The sequence below is a fragment of the Dinoponera quadriceps genome, unplaced genomic scaffold (genome assembly GCF_001313825.1).
Source record: "Dinoponera quadriceps isolate SergipeBrazil2010 unplaced genomic scaffold, ASM131382v1 scaffold1425, whole genome shotgun sequence".
In the NCBI taxonomy this organism is placed as follows: Eukaryota; Metazoa; Arthropoda; class Insecta; order Hymenoptera; family Formicidae; genus Dinoponera; species Dinoponera quadriceps.
In genome coordinates this window covers 831,154-850,638 of record NW_014555679.1, presented here as the reverse complement: position 1 = coordinate 850,638, position 19,485 = coordinate 831,154, and the positions used below count along the sequence as shown (strand labels likewise).

At 53.0% G+C, this 19,485-nt stretch overlaps 1 protein-coding gene across 1 annotated transcript in view; it reads left to right on the top strand.

The window, feature by feature from the left end:
• The first annotated feature begins 5,780 nt into the window (after positions 1-5,780).
• Positions 5,781-19,485, top strand: part of LOC106745126 (RNA-binding protein MEX3B) — a 36,525-nt gene continuing 22,820 nt past the window's right edge. The window contains exon 1 of the mRNA XM_014620412.1: positions 5,781-6,084. Coding sequence (XP_014475898.1) covers positions 5,781-6,084 — 304 coding nt within the window. The remainder of the gene's footprint in view (positions 6,085-19,485) is intronic.

Below are 19,485 nucleotides of genomic sequence, written 5' to 3'. Positions count from 1 at the left end.
GGTGTCGCTCCGTGCGAGCGATGCCGAGGCGGCCAACGTCGTCGTCGCCGTGCCGACTCAGAGGCCAGCAATGCGGTTCTCCGGCGTTGCACCCCGGCGATCGAAATCGAGAGAAATATCCTTCCCTCGCTCTGGCGCATCCCGGCTGCATCGTACACCTCTCGCGCGCGTGCATACGCGGCGGCACACCGGTGCATCGTCGTCTACCCGCACTCGCGCGTGCACGCGGCGAGGACGCGCCGCGCTGCGCCACGGGAGTCGCCGGTTTCGCAAAGCAACGACAATGATCGCGACGTGGAAGGCAACCGGTTGCACGCCGTAAAAATACGAGGAGCGACGCGGAACACACCGGCGAGAGAGGAAGAGAGAGAGATAGAGAGTTGGTTAACGCGCCGGCCAGAAAATCGACCCGACGTTACGCGCGAGGCGGCGCGACGCGGTGTGACGTGTCCTTTCGGCGTCGGGTCGCATCCTTCGGCGTTCTGTCTGGCGCCGGGACAACCTCGTCCCGACGTGGAGAGGTCGTGAATCCTGCTATTACCGCGAAGGGACCGCGGAGAGAAAGAGTCTACCACCATCTGAACCTTCGATTAAATTCGAAGGGCGATATAAGAATCTCGTGATTCTTTCCCGCATCATTTCATCTCTTTCCGCTACGACATCCGGCGGAGCGATTCGTTTAGGGAGGGTCGACGGGCATATAAATTGAGAGGTGCGGCTATTAATAATTATTAATGATTGTTACACATACACGGAGGAAAAATTAGTCTCGAATCAATGACAGATATTCTCATGTATAAGCAAGAATATTGTAATTTTCTTAGATTTTTAACTCGTAGTCATTTTATTTATTTTTTTTATGTAAATACGATCACCTGGTCATTTTAGACCCCAATTAAAAGCCGTTATTATTAATAAAATGTTGTATATTACCGATTGCTCTGATTTACTATTATTTGAGGATATTGTAGATATAGATTTATTCGCTACTTTTTGAAAAAAATGAGAAACAAAAAAAATATTTAAGAAATAGAATAAGCACATCAAGTGTCTTACTACGATAGTATTTCTAATGAGCGAAGATATTAATTTAAAAAAACGCATACACATAACTCATTTTATACTCATTCAAACTTATTATTATCTCATATTCACAATACGAAATCTTACCATACCTGCGAATTTTATAACGTCATCTAAGGTCGTTCTGTACCTCAACGAGTTTTTCCAGATTTATCCTGTGAATAAAACAGGTCACAGCGAATTCTTGTTGCACAAGTTACTTCTCTAAATGTTCAAATGCAAGGTAGATACGGGTTGCCGATCAGTAAAAAAACTCACCGCACGGTGAGCTTTATTTTCTGCCCGCAGTCTGAGACCCCAGGTGACCGTTCCCGGGTTAGTCTCGATTTGATTGAATTTGTATTGATTCAAGTATTACACTCAATTCAAGACTAAAAATCTCCTAAGAATATCGTAATATTCCTTATCGAGAATATCTATTGTTTTAAGAGTATTTTTTTCCGTGCACAAATATGCCGGAGGGAGCTCGCTTTAGCAAGGTACGCGCGCGGAAAAGTGGAAACTTTCTGAGATCATTATTCCCGCAACTCGGTCGGCCGGCCGGCCGGCATTATCGACGCGCGGCGATTAGTAATCGAACGTGACGTGTTCCACGCGAACGCAACATACGTCGTCGTGCCGGCTCGCTCGTATTTCGCCGGGGCGTTTCGCGCCTCGGTTATATATACGCGGACGGTTTGAAAATCATACGCACGATAACACCGAGGTATTTACGAGCGAGCCGAGGAGAGCACGAGCTCGCGAGCGGTCGGCAGGTGCTCTTGCTGGGCAAAAGGTGGTGTCTCGAGACAGCCTTGAGGGAGAGAAAGAGCGACGGAGACTGCGGCGGAGAGTGCATATGCACGGGTCGTTGCTTTCTGCATGCGATGAGAAACAAAATTAGTCGCACCTTCCTCTCGAGTGAATTCTGATTTCGCCGATAGCCCCGGCTCGCGGACAGGTAGAAGTGGCTATCTCTTTCTTCTTCTCTTCTCTCTCTCCCTAATACTTTCCTCTTTTCGTTCGTTATCGGATTACGCGATTGCATCGACGGACGCAGAGCAGAGGCTCGGCGTGCGTTTTATACGCGAACCATCCGCGCTTCGATACGTGGAAAACAATGATTCGTGGCTCGCTGGCTTCGTCCGCTCGTCCCGTCTCGTGTCTGTCCTCGAAAGTGGAGGACACGGGTCCGATCGTGTGGGCCCCGACTAAAAATCGAGCAATCGCGTCCGCGCTCGGTCGGAGAGAGGACGAAGGGTCGTCGGCAGAGAACAATGGATCACGTTTGCGCCTCGGTTCAAGGTCCGCGCGGGCGCGCGACTAGAGATCGGCTTTCGGAGAGACGGAATCCTCTTTTCACTCTTACTTAACGAAACCGCTAGTCGGGCAGGTGGCCCGGTCGTGATTTGCGAATTAAGGGGGTCCACACCAGGTATCGGGACGCAAGCAAGCGCCCGCCGGACCGACCTTGCGCGCCCGCACGGATTAGGTATGTCGAGTGTGTCGCGGCGAGTTGGTCACCCGATAAATTCCGATTAGGCGACAGTTAAGTCCCGTGTCTATCGACGGCGCCGCTCTTGCCCCCCGGCTTCCATGATCCGCGGGAGAAAGGGAGGGGGGAGGGAGTGAGAGAGAGGGGAATAATTACGATAATGAAAAGCATGTAATTATATTTTGTACTCGTGTATACGTACGTGGGGGTCGTGCGTACAGATATCGAGAGTTCAGAGACTCGTCTCGAAGAGTGCAACGATGCGCTTGAATCGCGGACGCATTGTGAGCAACGATGAAAATGTAGGTAACGAAGACTCGCCCGAGCGATATACGTATCGCGGAGGCAGCGGGCAGCCTGCATTGCCAAGTTTAGGGTCAACGACGAGCTCGCGGGGCAGATAATATCCGAAAGCCGCACTTCGCTAAGTAGAAACTAAATCGTAACATTGCTCGTGAACGCTCGGCGGCGCATCCCGCGTACAGCCGGTGGTCATCCGCTGCCGAGTTCAAGGACGATAATCGAGGACGATAACTTGGCGCGCCATCGGTCGTGAAGCTCCTCTCGCGCCTTGGCTGTTCTTGAAAAACTCAATTAGGCAAATCACGAGAGAGAAAGAAACAGAGAGAGAGGAGGAAGAGAAAGAACGAAATGACCGTCGGCTTTCTCTCGGGATGCGTTTAATTTTCGCGGCACGACGGACGCCGCCGTAACGCTGACTCGCGCGAACGATGCGATTTGCGATTTGGGTGACGCGTCGCTATTATTTCTCCGGGCTTAAGAACGTCCACCGGCGTGCATTATTTATTCGCCCGCTAAAATGGAGAGATAACAGCGCGGAAAGAGGAATGAGGGAAGAGAAAAGGAGAGAGAGATAGATGAATAGAGAGAGAGAGAGAGGTGTTGGTGCGCCTCTCGCGCGCATACACGCGAGGTTCGTTGACGGACGGCTACGGAGAAGAGAGGAGAGAGAAAGAGAGAGAGAGAGAAGAAAGAGCGTTATACGATTCACCTAGGTCGGTGCACTTTGACCCGTTCGACATTCGCCGGGAAAATCATATATCGTCGCAGGGACGTTTATTTCGCCGGGTGAGCTTACATTGGAACTTCGTGCATTTAAGAGAGACGCGACGTCGCGGATCGTGCTCTCCTGGCTACGATACTTCAAACTAATCTGCACCTATCGACTCCTCGAGAGTGCAAAGGGTGACGAGGCGAGGAGGGGGAGCGCGGATGAATCGATTCGCGATCCAACTTGATACGCGCGCGCGTATGCAATGCACATACGTGCCACATGCACACCTACGTACATACATACAATGTTGCAGGCGCGGCCCGGTGCGTTACATCGAGCTAGTTACTATCGCCGGGCGGAACCGGGGGGGGGGGGGAAGAGAGAGAGAGAGAGAGATTCACACCCGCATCGGAAGCAGCAGCAGCAGCGCGGCGAGATCGAAGCCGAAGACACACACACACGGGACCGTCGCCGGCCGCTTCTCGTCCCGGCCAACGCGAGTCCCGGGCCGTCGTCGGGTTCGTCGCTCTGGAAAATCGGTAGAGTACGAGCCGTGGCAGTAGCGCGGCGCGCGTTCGGACGGCCGGTGGTGGCGGTAGCGTTTCCATAGGGAGACTTCGCGAAGGCTCGGGCGCGAACGGATACACGGAGGGGGTTGCGTGGTGCAGATCGGGGACGGGAGTGCACACGTTCGTAGGAGTCGACGAGCGCGACGCGAGGTTACTTTCGTTCGTTCGTTTATTCGTTCGTTTGCTCGCTCGTTCGCTCGTTCGTTCGTTCATTCGTTCGTACTCGCTCGCTCGCGTTGAGCCGAGCGCAGTTGCGTTGCTTCGCGTTGCGGTGCCGCTTCGCCGGTAGGTGCGCTACGCCTATGCGCCGTTTGGCGCCGCTCTGGTGGGGAAGGGTGGTGTGTACCACGTGACGCCGGCAGCCAATCGGCCGCGCACATAGCCGGCGCCCGGCACATGGCGGTGCGCCGGCTTCGACACCCGCAGTCGCAGTACGTCGCAGTCAGTCGCAGTGGTAACACGAGCGAGAGGGTAGTTGCACGCGCCTGCCTTCGAAAGGAAAGACCGCGGTGAGAAGAGAAGGCGATCGAGAGAGCGAGATACGAACGGAAGGGAGTGAGAGGGATCGAAAGAGAGCGAGTGAGGGACGGAGAGAAGCAGAAAGGAAGGCGAACGAGCGAGAAAGGGAAAAGAAGAAAGCGAGCGCGCGCCCCTTGCCTCCGTTTTCAGTGTATCAGTCTCGCGCGACGCCGCTCTCGGGAATCAGTCGGCCGGTGACGAGGCAGTCGAGAACGCGGTACACACGAACGTGTCGTTACGTCGTCCGGTCGGTCGGAGCACGCAGAACGCACGCGAGAGAGGGAGAGAGAGAAGAGGAAAGGAAGCGAGACGGAACGAACGAACGAAAGCCAAACGGTCGAAAACGCAACTACGAGAAAAAAACGCGCCGAGTGAGGAGCGAAGTTGCTACGAACACGGGCTCCCGAACACACGAACCGCACGCGTCGGACAGAGCTAGAGAGGGAGAGAGAGAGAGAGATAGAGAGACGGACAGAGAGAGAGAGGAAGAAAGAAGAGAGAGCAGTGGGGATATCGAGAAGGCCATTTTCGTAGCCGGTGCGCGCACGAATACATACGTACGGGTCTGCTGTGCCTGTTTCCAGCGCTAAAAGGAACGGGCGACTGACTACGCGCGCTATCGGTGCCCGAACGTCCACGAGAAGGGGACCGGGGAGAGAGTAATACGCGCGGCGAGCGGAAGAAGCAGAAGAGAGCCGCGCAGCGATCACACCGACAGCGTAAGCCGACGACATTACCTCCGCGCGGTGCGTCGGCGTTGCACACGAGTCTCCGGTTTTTTTTTACGCGCACGTAATCGCGTCCGTGCGCGCCGCTACGCCACGTTCTCCGTCGTATCCTTACCGTCGTCGCCGACGCCGCGTCCCGTCATCGTCCCTCGAACGTCGTCGTCGAGGCGGCGCGGACCGTTCCGCGAAACGTTCCGCTCGTTTCTTCGATAAAGAGACGACGGACAGGAGAGAGAGAAGGAGAAAGAGAGTTCAACGACAGCGTTGTATACACGGTGAACAATATCAGCGGCGTCTGCAATCTGATCTCAAGCGAACGTCGTCGTCGTCGGTGCTCAAGGAATCCCTCAGAAATCGGTGTCGCGCGACACGACATATTTTAGTTGAGCGAAATGCCGACGAGTTTGTTCAGCGAGATGGACCGCTCCAATTCCGGCGGAAACGCCTCACTCGAGGACCGGCGCGCGTTGCAACTCGCCTTCGAGTTGTCGATGCTCGGTTTCGAGGGTAGCTCCGACTGCCCCGGCACCGGCACCGGCAGCGGCACCGCCAACGGAGTCACCAACGATCCCGACCCGCTGCAAACCGCACCGGCCAACGTCTTCGAGGAGGCGCGCTCTAAGAAGAGCCAGAACATGACTGAGTGCGTGCCGGTCCCCAGCAGCGAGCACGTGGCGGAAATCGTCGGTCGACAGGGTGAGTGTGAAAGTACATCACTAAACATTTTTTCTCGCATGTCTTCTTTTGATCCTTCTTCGTCGTCACCGCCGCCGTGCACCTCGCGTGGTCCACGTTTTCGTTGCGCGCGTCCGCTCGCTTATCGGCCAAGGGCCCTCAATCTTATCTCTCTTTTATGCGATAATATCGACTCGATCTTGCGATATATCGCACGAGATTCCCGCTAGCGTGAAGAATCGCTGCAAAAACTGCGTTACTTCCGCGAGATAAGCGTCGGTTTTGATATATCCATCCCCCCCGTCTCTGTCGATGAAGCTCGCCGCGATAAACGCGCGGCGAGGGAAGGAAAGAGACGGGACGAGCGAGCGGGTGTCTTTGTCGCATCCGGCGACTGGGAAGGAGCAGCAGTCCCCGGCTGCTCTTCCCGAGACGCGTCGCGACGCTCCGAAAGCTCCTTCCTTTTCGTTTCTTTTCCTTCCTTCCTTTCCGCGTCCCTTCCCCCTCCCCGCGCTTCTACACAGCGGTGCCGGAGTCGCGGCGCGTGTATAGCGCGCGCGTCACTGACAGTTCATTGGCACGGCTGTAAACGCGAACGCCACCGCGCGAAACTCGATACCGGCGCGCGATGGAGCAATTAAACTAATTTACGTTCGAATTCTGTTTTACGCGCGATGACGGCGGTAAAGATTGGGGGAGGGGGTAAACCGCTTCGAACCTGTCCTGTCGTAGGTCGCGGTCTTTATGGTCCTTCGTTTCCCCCTCCCCCCCCCTCCCTTTTCCTGTTTTCAACGTCCTTTTATTTGTCTCATTCTCCCTCTCCTACCGCGCTCCGTCGTTCGATATCGCCGTCACTGGAAAAGTGTTTACAATTCGATCGTAACGATACATGCGGAGCGACATGGCTCATAAATAAAGACGCGTGACATCGTGCATTGCATGTTCGGGACCGATGACTCTCTCGGGGTAACCTTGAAGAGAGGGCAAGAGAGAGTTGAGAGAGAGAGAGATGGGGGGGAAGGGGAGACCGGTCACCGTTCTACGAAACGGCTAATTTCTACGATCCGCCGTCTTCTTTTATGTCGCGCCGACGAGAGCGACGGGTCGACCCCGATTGCTTTTTTTTTTGTTTCTTCGTCACATTGTTGCGAGTAAAGTGTCTGAAACAATTGCATCTCGTTGCGTCGGGTATTCATAGCGACGACGACGACGACTTGAAATTCGTCGGTGACTTTTAAATGCGCTCGAGAATAATAAAGGGATACGTAATCGTTTCCGTGCGATAAACCGAGCAACATCGCCCGTCGAGTTTGCTCGTCCCGAAATTTTTGTAGCGCTTTGTATGTGTGTGTATCCCAAGTGCGATTTCGCGTGTGTGCGAGCGAAAGGCGTCTTATCGAGCGGGACGATTTCGAAGCGTCATCGGCCTCGTCATGTTTATCGCCCGTGTTTACAATGTGAGTAGTCGAGGTCAGGATATAAGAATATAGTCCATCTATCGAGGAAAAGCCAGGTATTTCGTACATGCGGGTGAACATGTGTGTCCCTCCTCGTCCTCTCGGCGCGTGTGCGAGCGATAAAAATCTCACCGTCGATCGTGCGTTTCCGGAGCCGTTCGGAGCCGCCGAGGCGGACCCCGTTGTCGTACAAACGATGCGGCATGCCGTCGCCGTAGTTGGCGGCTAGTCCCGCAAAATGTTTTGGAATTGAAACGCGTGTGGCCTTGCCATTTAAATCTCAACGTCTGTCGGCGACCGTGCGCCGCTGAATGATCGTTCGGCTCCAATCGCGACGATCAATACCGTTCTCGGGGCTGGCGTCCCCGAGTTCATACATGTATATGTACATACATACGCGGTTACATCGCACATCCATGCGCGCCTGTGAGCCTCTCGCGTAAACGGGCGGATCGATTCGCGCGAGATCGTCCGGAGTATCGATCGTCGAATTCGCGAGCCGTAATCGTAGAACACACGTACGTAACGTATCCGCTCGCGCGAGAGAAAGAGAGAGAGAGAGAGAGGGTGAGAGGGAGGAAGGAAGCCGTACCCGGGCTCTCTGCGGTCGACACGCCCGCAGCTAACACTGACCGCTCGATACGACATTAGACTCTCAACAGTTAGAACGATGTCACAAGCCGCGGTAACCGCGCTCGCGTTTGAAATTCCGAGCCTCGCCTCGGAGCGGCGGCCGTGTGTACGTGCTCATTCTCCTTCTTCCGTCCGGCTTTCGCGTGTCCTTTTTCAATCGAGAGAGTCGCGAGAGACCGCCGTGAGAACAGCCGGCCGAAGCCGTGGTTCACCTTGAAAACTTTTCAAGTTTCCGGAATATCAAATTAATTGAAACATTCGTCGTACCCCCCTCTCTCTTTTTCTCTCCGAAGAAGAAGGAGGCCTCCAAGTTGCCGCGCGTGCGGAAACGAAATGTCGATCGGCTCGCTTTCATTACGTGAACGCGCCCGCCGCCGACCATTGATCGCTTCTCTCGTGAATGAGAGGGAAAGAGAGAGACACGCACACATCACCGAGATACCATTGTACGACTCGAGTTATCGCGCTTTTTTCTCTCCTCTTTATTTTTTCCTTTTTTTGACGAACACGTGCGATAAGAAGCACTTCCTGGCGCCGAGAAGACGTGAACTTCCTCCTCGAAAACCCTACAATCCACGGCCCGAGAGATGCGGGGGAGAGGGTATCGCGGTGCATATCCGGGACCCGGTTTCTCTATTACGTCGCATTGTGTCTAGGTGGATAGGGACACGATTTTTCGACTCCGTCCCGGCCCGCTTCGAAACCAGTTTGACATACCTGGCATGAATCACTGCCGTAACGCGGCGCGAGTTCTTTCGTCGGCCGCGTGGCCGGTTGGCCTGCTGCCGTCGTCCTCGTCGCCGCCGACTTCTCTAATCCCGACGTTTCGTCGTCGATACGTCGTGATTCTCTGTGGAACATAATCATATCGATTCAATGACGACGTCTAATGAGTTTGATACGCCGTTTCATTATGAGGATGTGGCTATTTGTTGAACGTTTTCGTCCGCCGTACCTCTGTCCCTCTCTTTTCTTCCTCTTTCTCCACGCTCTCGCATTATCTCTCTTTCCCTCTTTCTTCCCCCTCACGTTCATGCCGTTGTCGATCTGTCTCTGCGTCTCTCTCTCTCTCTCCTCCCCCGACCGTCGATTACACTATACGCCTCTCTTTCTCGCTCGTGCGCGCTCTCCCGAACCGGAAGTTGTAATGAGTGCCTCTGTCGCCAGACCCGTCGCCTCGCGTCGCATCGTGGCCAACGATGACGTTACTTTGGAAATATCACGGCCGGTTATCCAGGTCGTTAGCTTGTGCACCGCGTGACTCCGAGAGGGAATGCTCGCGAGGGGAATGAAAAAAAAAAACCAAGAATATGTAATTGCAGCTTCCAGGGATTGTGAGAACGCAAGGAGTGACCGTGCGCTATCCTCGACGTAGAATTTTCTATGATTATTTCTCCCTCTTTAATCCCGGCCGCTGCTTGCTACCTGTCTTGTTCGTCGAGACTCTCGCGATTCCCTCGTCTCTTTGCGCCCGGTCAGAACGAGTTTCGCGATTACCCAGATTTGAGCGAATTATGTTTTATGTATCTCTCTTTGACTCGCCTCTGACTGGCTCGTTACGATCATTTTCTCTCTTGCACAATCTGTCTTTACCTCGAGAACTTCGGAGATTTTTTTCTTCGTGCATCGTAATTCCTCTTACTCGTGAATTTTCACTCTCTGCTCCGCCCATTATACTTGTCGCACCGGTCTACGCGATTTCTACACCTGATGTGTGTCCTGTAATAATGTAAGCTCGCTTCCCGCGACGCGCTGAGTCTTGGACTGTGCGTTACAAAGAGACGTTTGTAGATCGTAAAACTCGCCGGCGGCCGATAGAGGTGCCGAAAAATATCCGCGCGCACGCGATACGCCGCTCGTGTACACGCGCACGGTCGTGCCTTTCTCAAAGTCGTAGAAATTCAAATATACGACGAGATAAGGAGGAAAGAACGAGAAACGCGCGGTATTGTACGCGAGCTGAGCACGTGTTGCCACGCGTCTCGCGGTCTCCTCGCGCGACGACGACACCACCACCATCGTCACATTTTCTACGGAGGGATTTTCTACGGAGCAATGGAAGATCTGTGTCGTCGATGAAATCGTGTTAATGGGAATCCACGTCGTCGTTAACGCGTCCTCGTGAAAAGTAGGCGGGAAGAAGAAGAGACGAGCAACAACAGTAGGTGGACGGAAAGAGGTAGCAGGAGATTGGGAGAGAATCCCTCGTACGGTTTTTACGACTCGTGCGTCTCGTGGACGACGCGCGCGCGCTAGAATCTGGACGAAGCGGCGGGCGATACGATTTTATCACGCGGACTTCACCGCCGGTGACCACGCGCGTATCTCCTAGGATTTACCTTTCCCGTGGAGGTAACACAATCTTATTGGAAAGAGAACCGTGTATAATCTTTCTCGCACTCGCACACACTGCTTGTCGGGTGGCACGATTACACGGCGCTTGTGAATGGTCTTAATCGTCGTAATATTTTGCCGCGTACTACACCACCGTGCATGCGATGTGCGTCGAGGGCGTGGTGCGTATGCGCGCACCGTCGTGAATACTGTCGTCGTACGTGTCTTTCGCTGCACGTGGTAGCCACCATGGGCCCGAATAGAGCGAGACGAGATTTAATAATAATATTTAGTACGCTCGCGTACTAGTATCAGGAGTCTTTCGGGCTACCTGGCATTTGGTCGACAGATGTATAGTCGCCGACCTCGGGCTTCCTCTCACGCGCCGTCACCGTCGCCGCCACCACCTCCTGGCCGCCCTCGGTTTTCTATCTGCTACTATGTGGACGTTGATTACCGAGTGAAAAGGGGACTTTCTTGTATTTTCTAAATAATCGCGCGACTAATGGCCGAGAATGCGGGGCTCGTTTGCATTAATAATGAATGAGGAGCGCGCACCGCGATTTCTTCGATACTCCGCTTTTTTCCTTTTCTTTTTCTCCTCTTTTTTAATTCCACTCGGCAAGAGCCCGCCTCGTCGTTCCGCGTGTCGGTCAATCGGCGCAGGGAAAATCGCGCCGTTAATCTCGAATTAACCGTCGCTTAATCCGCGTGGCGGCGCGCGTTCACCGGCCGTTCTCTCCTTCCCGCGCGAGATCAGCCGTGCTCTCTCGCTGCAATTCCGGTATTCGCGACGTCGGGCACAACGCACCCCATCGTAATGGCGGATCGCATCCCTGCCGGTCATTTTCAGAAGCGTGTCGTCACTTCGTCCTGAAGTCGCGTCCGGACGAACGGCTGGCCCGCCCGGCCGGCCGCAGAACCGACGGCGAAATGACGCGTTTCCGGCTGCGAAGGCAGAGAAACTTCGAAACCGGAGAAAGAGCCCCGAGTATTACGCGAATATTACGGCGAACGCGGCTGCTTTCGGCCACGAACGACGATTACGCGCGCGTTTCGATCGTCCGTCTTGCTCTCTCCTCTTCGCGGCTTTATTTACGGGAACGCGGCGGCGCAACCATCCGTCCGTCCTCTCTCGTCGTCGCTTCATTCCAGTTCAATTTGCGGGCGAAGATGTCGAAACTTCCCGCGCTTTCTCCGCCGAACCTTAACGCTCGTATGCCGACCTGCTTCTCGGGTCGAGGATGACCCGAGTCTCCTTCATCCCGACAATTTGTCTCGACACGAATATTAATCTCTCTCACGGTTCTCTCGAGAGGATCGATCGATCGGTCTCGATTAATCTTGCGGATCACACCTAGTCCCATCACAAGAATTTCGAGATATCCGAGGGGGTCCTCGGGACTGCGAAATTCGCCTCTGACGAAACTTCGGTTCCTCTCGAAAGGATTAGATTTTAGCTTCCTTTTGAAGCCCAGTCATCCGTTCGGTCTTGTCAAGCGGCGGTTTCACGAAAATCACTTTCGTTCGTTAATCGGAGATGACGTTCCACGATGGAAAATCGCGTCAGGTTTTCGAAAGCAAAACCGAAGGAGGGGGTTGCACCGTCATGTCGATGTGCGCGCGACTGCTTTCGAGAGCTCGAAATTCCTTTTTTTCTTGCTCATCGCCGGAACCCGGTCCATCTCGCACAAAAAGATCGGTCGAACGCAGCACGCCGCAGCACATTTCGAGAATGGGAGTCCCTCGGAAGAACGGAGGAAAAAAAAAAGAAAGAAACGCGCGCGAGAAATTGCCGGACGGCGACGGGAGCGATGGTAGTGGAAGCGCGCGCGGCCAGGGTGGCGGTGTGCGATGGTGATGGTACCCGCGCTGCTGCCGGTGCCGCCGGTGCTCCGATGGTGGTGGTTGTTGATGCCTTTGTTGGTCTCCGAAGCAGCTGCCGACCCACACCGGGCCTCTTTCCGTTCTCATGCTCGAAACTCGATCGACACTCGACCCTCGGAAGCGAGCGAGAGAGAGAGAGTGCAAAGGGGAGTCGGAGGGAAAGAGAGAAAGAGAGGAGACGATAGGCAGGGTGAAGAGGAAGCGCTGGTCGCACGCAGCGATGAAAAAGTAAGAGAGAAAAAGAGAGAGAGAGAGAGAGAGAGAGAAAGATCGAGATCCCGATCGAAAGAGAGCAGGAAAGAGGGCCACCGGCTGTTACCGGCGCGAATTGAGAGCCGCTGAGCCTCAACGTGCCCCCGTCTAGCAGATGTTTATAGCGCGTTGCCTGAAATGAGCGGTTTTTCTCGTTTTCTATTTATTTTGTCTGCCATATGCGCGGACTTACCCTCCGGACCGACCGGAGATCCTCTCTTGTCTACCGAACTTCTTCCCTCCGGGATCTCGACTGATCTTCTCGTCGATGCTGCCGCGAGAGAACGGTCCCAACTATCCCAGTCGAAATTTTGGTTACGCGTTAATCCTGCAACTTTCGTCGAGAGGACATAGTGCAGACTATTGTTCTACCATGATGTAACAAATTATGTATTAATTTAAGAAGGACGATTGTTGAATATTCGATTATTTTAATACGTAGGAGGATAAGTAAAATAAGAGATTTTGTTTCTTTATAATCTTTTTGTTATTCCTTTTCATTGGCACTGGAAATTTTATGTATGAAATATATATCTGTTATTTATTTATTCACGCCGCGGCTACATCGGGGAAACACACGATACATTGTTATTTGCGTCCTGATGGGTAAAAAATATACGACGCTTAAAAATCGGTAAGAAAAGTAAACTTATGCCTATCCATCAATTATCGACCGTTATCGCTCATAACTGAATAGGCGGTTTAATATATCTTCGTGTATCATCGTATGCTTTTTTTAACGCTCGTAACATTTCGAGCCGGCGAGCGACACCATGGACTATGCGTATTGATACGTTTTATTTTCTATTCTTCTTGGATGATTAAAATATTTCGTCGATCCTTGAAATATTTAATCCGATCTTCATCGACATCGCGTTATTTAACACGATCTTCGGTCGAATCGTATCTACTCGAGTGTCAGTGCTACGACAGAGCAGCCAAGGATGTAGGACGTCGGGACGCGGGCAGCGACATAATATATTTTCCAAATATGTTGAATCATTAAAATACAAGAGGATAGAAAATATCCCAGTCGAAATTTAGGCCGACATTCCTAGTCCGTCATCATTTGATAAACGAGTTTAATGAATTTTCCATTACTGGCCAACTTTGTTCGACACGATTATTATTCGCGCGTGCTTGTTATATTTCATACAAGAAATTCTACTAGGTGAATAACGGTTCATGAATATGAATCTGCAATTTATATTCTCAAAGATACTAAATAATTCATAACAATGAATACCGACCTTAGAATCTAATGTGCAAGTGCTGATTTTTACGCCTAACAATGCTTCACAGACCGTGAACGCGAATTTTGTTTACAACTGCCAACGCTTTCTTTTCATTTCTGTTCTAGTCTTATTTTTGTACAAAATTCAAATTTAAACCGCTATTGGTAAACGCACGCATTGTTGGACACATAATTATTATCTTCGCCTTTGTGGCTTTTTCTAATCACCTCTTTTAAGAGTTTCAAATTCCATCGAGACTTCTGAAGCCAAAGAGAAAGATTATGACAATCAAGTTTTGTTGCTTTTGTCCATTCACACTTTAATCTTTATCACACTTTAATCACGCGAATCTCTGCGACAGCTCCGCAACGAGATTTACACAAATAAACGTGAGCAAATGTTTCCGGTGGACCTGAGCGGCGCGGATTGGGTGGAGAAATTTTACCATAGTTAATCAATTATGCAATCCGCATAATACCGCGCGTTTACCCGCGCGCCGCCGCGAGATCAACCGACGCGCAAACGCGTCACGTGAGACCGAATATTATATCGGCCGATAGAACGCGTATTGTAAAATATTCACGCTTACCACGGCGGCGGCGGTGATAATCAAGCCGCTCTTGCGCATCTGCTTTGAAAGCGAGCGCGCGCCCGCCGACCTTGAATCGAATTATAAGCCGCACGCGACTTTTATTGCGTTTCCATTCAAACGACATCCTCCGCTAATACGGCCGTTAAACCGCATCGCGCGCCGTCAGGCGACGACTGCGCGCATTCATTATCTCTCTCTAGCAATTTGGCGCCGGATGACCGGGCCGGCGAGCAAGAGGAGGGGGGCATTCGGTCTGTAATAATCCGCGTATCCCCCGTCCACCTCGAACCTTGCTCCAGAATCCTGCGAGAGTTGTCGTCGCGTCGCGAAGATGTATTCGCATTCTCGACAAATGAGACTGCAATAAAGAAGAGAGAGATAGAGACACTCTCTCTCTCTCTCTCTCTGCCTCGCTGCGCGTAATCTCTCATTAAACGAATAGCGGTTGTTAGCGCTAATTAACGAGCGGGAAGTTACACGTATATAGGAGACTCCGGGCGATAAATCGCGCGCCGATACGTCGCCGCGGAGGGCTCGTGTTCCTCATCGAAGCGAGCCGCGAGACGGATAAGATAGAATTTCGTTTGGGAGACGCGCGGTGCAGGCCTCATCGGAAGTGTGGAAGACGTCTTTGTCCGTTGCATACTCTCCGCCGGGGCCAGGGGGCAACGGTAGTATTCGAGGATACACGAGGGATATCGAATATCCGAGAACGGCGAACACACGGCCGGTCGGTCGGTCGGTCGTGGCGAGAGAGACTTCGCCTAACCTCCTCGCTTTTCTTCTCCTTGCCGCTCTGTTCCGTCTCCTCCTCCTCCGCCACCAGCTCCTCCTAGGAGGTCGGGGCTGCTCCTTTGTCAGACCTCGGGTCCCGTTTCCTTTTCCTCTCTTTATCGCGGGACACAGCCTGCATCCCAGGCTTTGGCTGTTGCACCCGCGGCGTTGCGTATCGGTCGGTTCTCGAGCGCGATTCAGAGGAACGAGGTATTATTGTAGAATATCATGCGCGACTCGTGTGCAATTAGGCGGAAATATAATTCATACTCATATATCGCGAGCACAGACGGAGACGGCCCGAACTCCCGGGGCAACCGTCGGAACTGCCCGGTTTTATACGCGGAGTCGCGTCGTATTGTGTTTTTCGCGCATCGTGCGGACAAAAAGCGGGACTTCCCTTTGTCCGAGCAGAGGAACGAGTTACGTAAGTGTAACAAAACAAAAATCGATACCGCGTTTCGGCCGGCGGTGCGGAGTCCAGCCGAGGGGGGCGACTCTTCTCGCGAATCGAACGACGACGATGATTTCCCGGCGGTTCGTTCGAAATTTATCGCTCGCGTAAAATCGCGTGGAAAAACCGCGGTGAAAAATATCGCTGCCGAGTCCTCCTCGCCGCGCGGCAACAACCAGTCTCTCCCGACACAGTTCGCGCGTGAAAAAAGTGTCGTTCGAGCGTTAAGGGAACTCGTCTCCTTTTCACAACGGTGCACATCCTCCCGGCGACGCGGCACGCACGAGTATCCGATTATTCGAAGACCGCACGTACCAAGAGGAAGTGGTTCGCACAACCACCCACACTCTTTCTCCGTCTCTCTCTTTCTCACATACGCACACGCTCTCCTCTTTCTTTCTCTCTTCTTCCTTTCCCTCTTCTCTCCCACCCTCTCGTACGTGCGCACACATGCACACACGACTGCGCTCCGAAGGCGCGAGTGTATTAGGACGCGGGCGGTCGAGTCTCTCTCGCTCCATTTGGCCAATCCGCGTCCCGTGCACTCTGCTCGCAACAATGCGCTCGACGTGGCACTTCCGTCCGGACGAGGAAAGCGTTGAGCCTCCTCTCTGCGGAGCGCGCGCCTCGTTCCTTCGTCAACACGAAGAGGCGCGGAGAGAAAGAGAGAGAGAGAGGCCTCCTTTTACCGTACAAACGACTGCTCGGTGAGCTCAAACAAAATTATCGCTTTCGGCAAATTTACCGTTTTCCTCTTACGACGACGACTTTTCCCTTCGTTTCTCCTAGAATTTCTACGTTCTTCTTACGGGGAATTTCTACGGAGAAAGGTACGAATTTTTGTCGAGTCAATCAGGCCGGGTATTCGTTAAATCGACCGTCGCCGACCTCGAATCAAAATCGCTCACAATGCCAAAACGCCGCCGTTATATTTTGTTCGCGCGGGAGAAAGATTGTAAAATACGCCGCAGCATTTCCGCGTTGCGCCCGCGAGCGCATATTTTTCACGAGACACTCAAGGAAAAGCCTCGACCTCGCTCTCGACGAACGGCCCGACCTTTCTACTACGTTCTTTCTTTATTTATTCTCTTCCTTTCCGTCTCGTCGCGAGAATTGAATGTACGAATGTCGACCAAGCGGCACGTAAGAGCCTTCGTAGTACGTCGAACTGTGACGTAGTCGGCGATGCGTGTCCTAGGTCAAGATTCAAGACTGTCTACTGTTGGCCGACCGCTTCTTTCTAGCCGAGGCTGGGCCTCCTCCGTTCGTCTGTCTGTCTGTCCGTTCTTTCGCTGTGTGCAACGCGCACACACACGCATTTGCGCGCGCGCGCGCGCGTTCGTCTATCTGTTCGTTCATCCAAACGTGCGTGCGTGTGTGCGTGCGCGCGCCTGCTGCTACGTTGCATCGAGAATCCCGCACTTTCTCGCCCTCTCTTTCCCTCTTCCTTCATTTCTCTCTCTCTCTCTCTCTCTCTCTCCCCCTCTCTCTCCCTCCTTCTTTTACGACGGCGTCGTTGTCCTCCTCCTCGTTGCTCGGGCGTCTTCCCACTCACGATGGTCCCTGTCGCACAGTCATCCGTTCACTCTCGATCTCGAGAGAGGAGGCCAATCGGCCGCTCCAAACTCTTTTTTCGTTCGCCGACGCGCGCCGTCCTAGTTTAATGAAATCACACGGCGGGCGCATGTACGCACACACACAGGCACACGCGTCGGCCGACGCGAAATCGAATCCGCTTGCGAAGGTCGCCGGCGCGAAAGCGCGTCGAGTGTGTGTGTGTGTGTTCCGCGATTTTAGCATCCCATCCGTCGCGGACGCGAAGTTCCCCTGAACCTCGTCTCCGCGAGGTCTCGCTCTTCCGAGATTCCGAGCGGGGCTCCTCCGTGTCCTCGAACAATTCTACCTCCTCGAGAAAACGCTGTAAGATCATAAGAAAGCGATTTCGTTCTTTCGAACGTACCTGTAAGGTAATTACAGCAAAAGTAGATTCGCGACACGCGCTTTTCAGTCAGAATCGCCGACGGACGGACCCCTTTGTTCCCCGAATAGCGCGAGAAAGCAGCGTCGCGACTCGCGTGCGTGGCACGTGCTGCGAGGCAGCGGCGGCTCACGTAGAGCGCGGCTACGTAGCCAAGCACCAGCCGCCTTTGAGACTTTTGTCACCGTTACGCAATCGCAAAAGCCGCGGAAAGGGAAAGCGACGACGGCGGCATTCTGGCCTCTCTAACGAGAGACGCACGGGTCGTGGTGATTCGAGAGAGAGAGAGAGAGCACGTACAAGAGGTGACGAATCGCGGCACTGACCCACTTCCGCCGCTCGCGACGTCTTCATTTTTTACTCGCTCCAAATAGGTGAGCCCTTAATGGCGCCTTTGCATGAAGCCGGGAGAGGGGGAAGTACAAAGAGGAGCGTTATTTGCCTACCTACTCTCGTGAGCAAATACTCGCGCGAGTAGTACTGTTTACGCTACCGTGAATGTCGCCGCAGTGTGCAAACGCGGCGCGAATCACGTTGCAATCATTTGTACACGTAACCTCCTCCCCGAGCCGAAATTTCAAATTCTACCATTAAGCCTTCAAGTGGAGAAAACGGAAATAAGTTCCCACTCGTAGCGTCGCTAAGTGCTCCTTTAATGCTACAAAGGGAATTTAGAGTCTAAATTTTAGTTCTGCATTAAGTCTTCAAGTGAAGGAAAATGCAGTAACTTCCCCATTTGTAATATAAAAGGTGCACAATAGAAGACTCTTGAACACTTAATGTAAAACTAAATTAGACTGAATGTAAAGTGAAAATTTTAACTCGGGTCGCGCCTCCGCCACGTTCATTTCCGCGCGTTCCCGGATCGACCGGCGGCGATGATCAGTTTCGTCGCGATTCGAAGGAAGAACAAAAGTGCCGCGGAGCCGCTTTGAAAAAGGGGAGATCGTCGACACGGGACCTTCTTCATGCTCTCCTCTCCCTTCTCATCGTCCCCGGGTCGTGCGATGATCCGTTTTATCGTCGCCGCGCGCATTTTCACGCTGCTAGGAGCAGAAGCGCCGGGACACGGTCATGCATAATTCTACCGGTTTTTTCGCGCGCCTCGACAACAACGACGACGACTTGTTCGTTCGTTCGTTCTTTCATTCGTTCGCGCATTGGCCGCATGTATATACACGTATGCACGTATATATTACGCGAGCGACGATAAGCAGCGCGGGCTGCGAAGTCGAGCCTCGTGTTCCAATTATTCAGAGAGAAACTTTCGCTCTCGCGGTATTATTGGGACATGTAACGCGATCGGTATTAAGTTGCCGTCACGCTCCGCGTAACATTTTGTTCTTCAACGTCGATGTTTCGCCACGTTCGCGCGAAAAAATGTGCCTTTTTCTCCCCGTCCTTCTCTCTCTTTCTCTCCCTTTCCTTTCTTTCGCGTGCGAATTATTCCGAGAGATAATGGAGGAGTGAGAGGGCGAGGGAAAGAAGGAGCGATATAGATCGTCGCATATTACGATACCGTAATATCTCGAAAACGAGGTCTCGTCGTCGTTGGTCGGCCTCTCTCGATCGAGAGATCGCTAAATGATTCCTAACGAACCACCTAACGATCGCCGACGCGGTTGCGTTCATTAACGAGGCGCACTCGGGTCAGAAAAAAAAGGCCCTAACCCCGATTCATTCGCTAATTGTTAGTGAGATACTAACGACTTTAGAGCGGGTGCGTCGCTCTCGCGGTTGCGCCACGTGTTCCGTAGCGCGTGTCATTCTCGCGCGAGGAAGCAACGACGGTTAGGCCGCCCGTGTACACACACACACACACACGC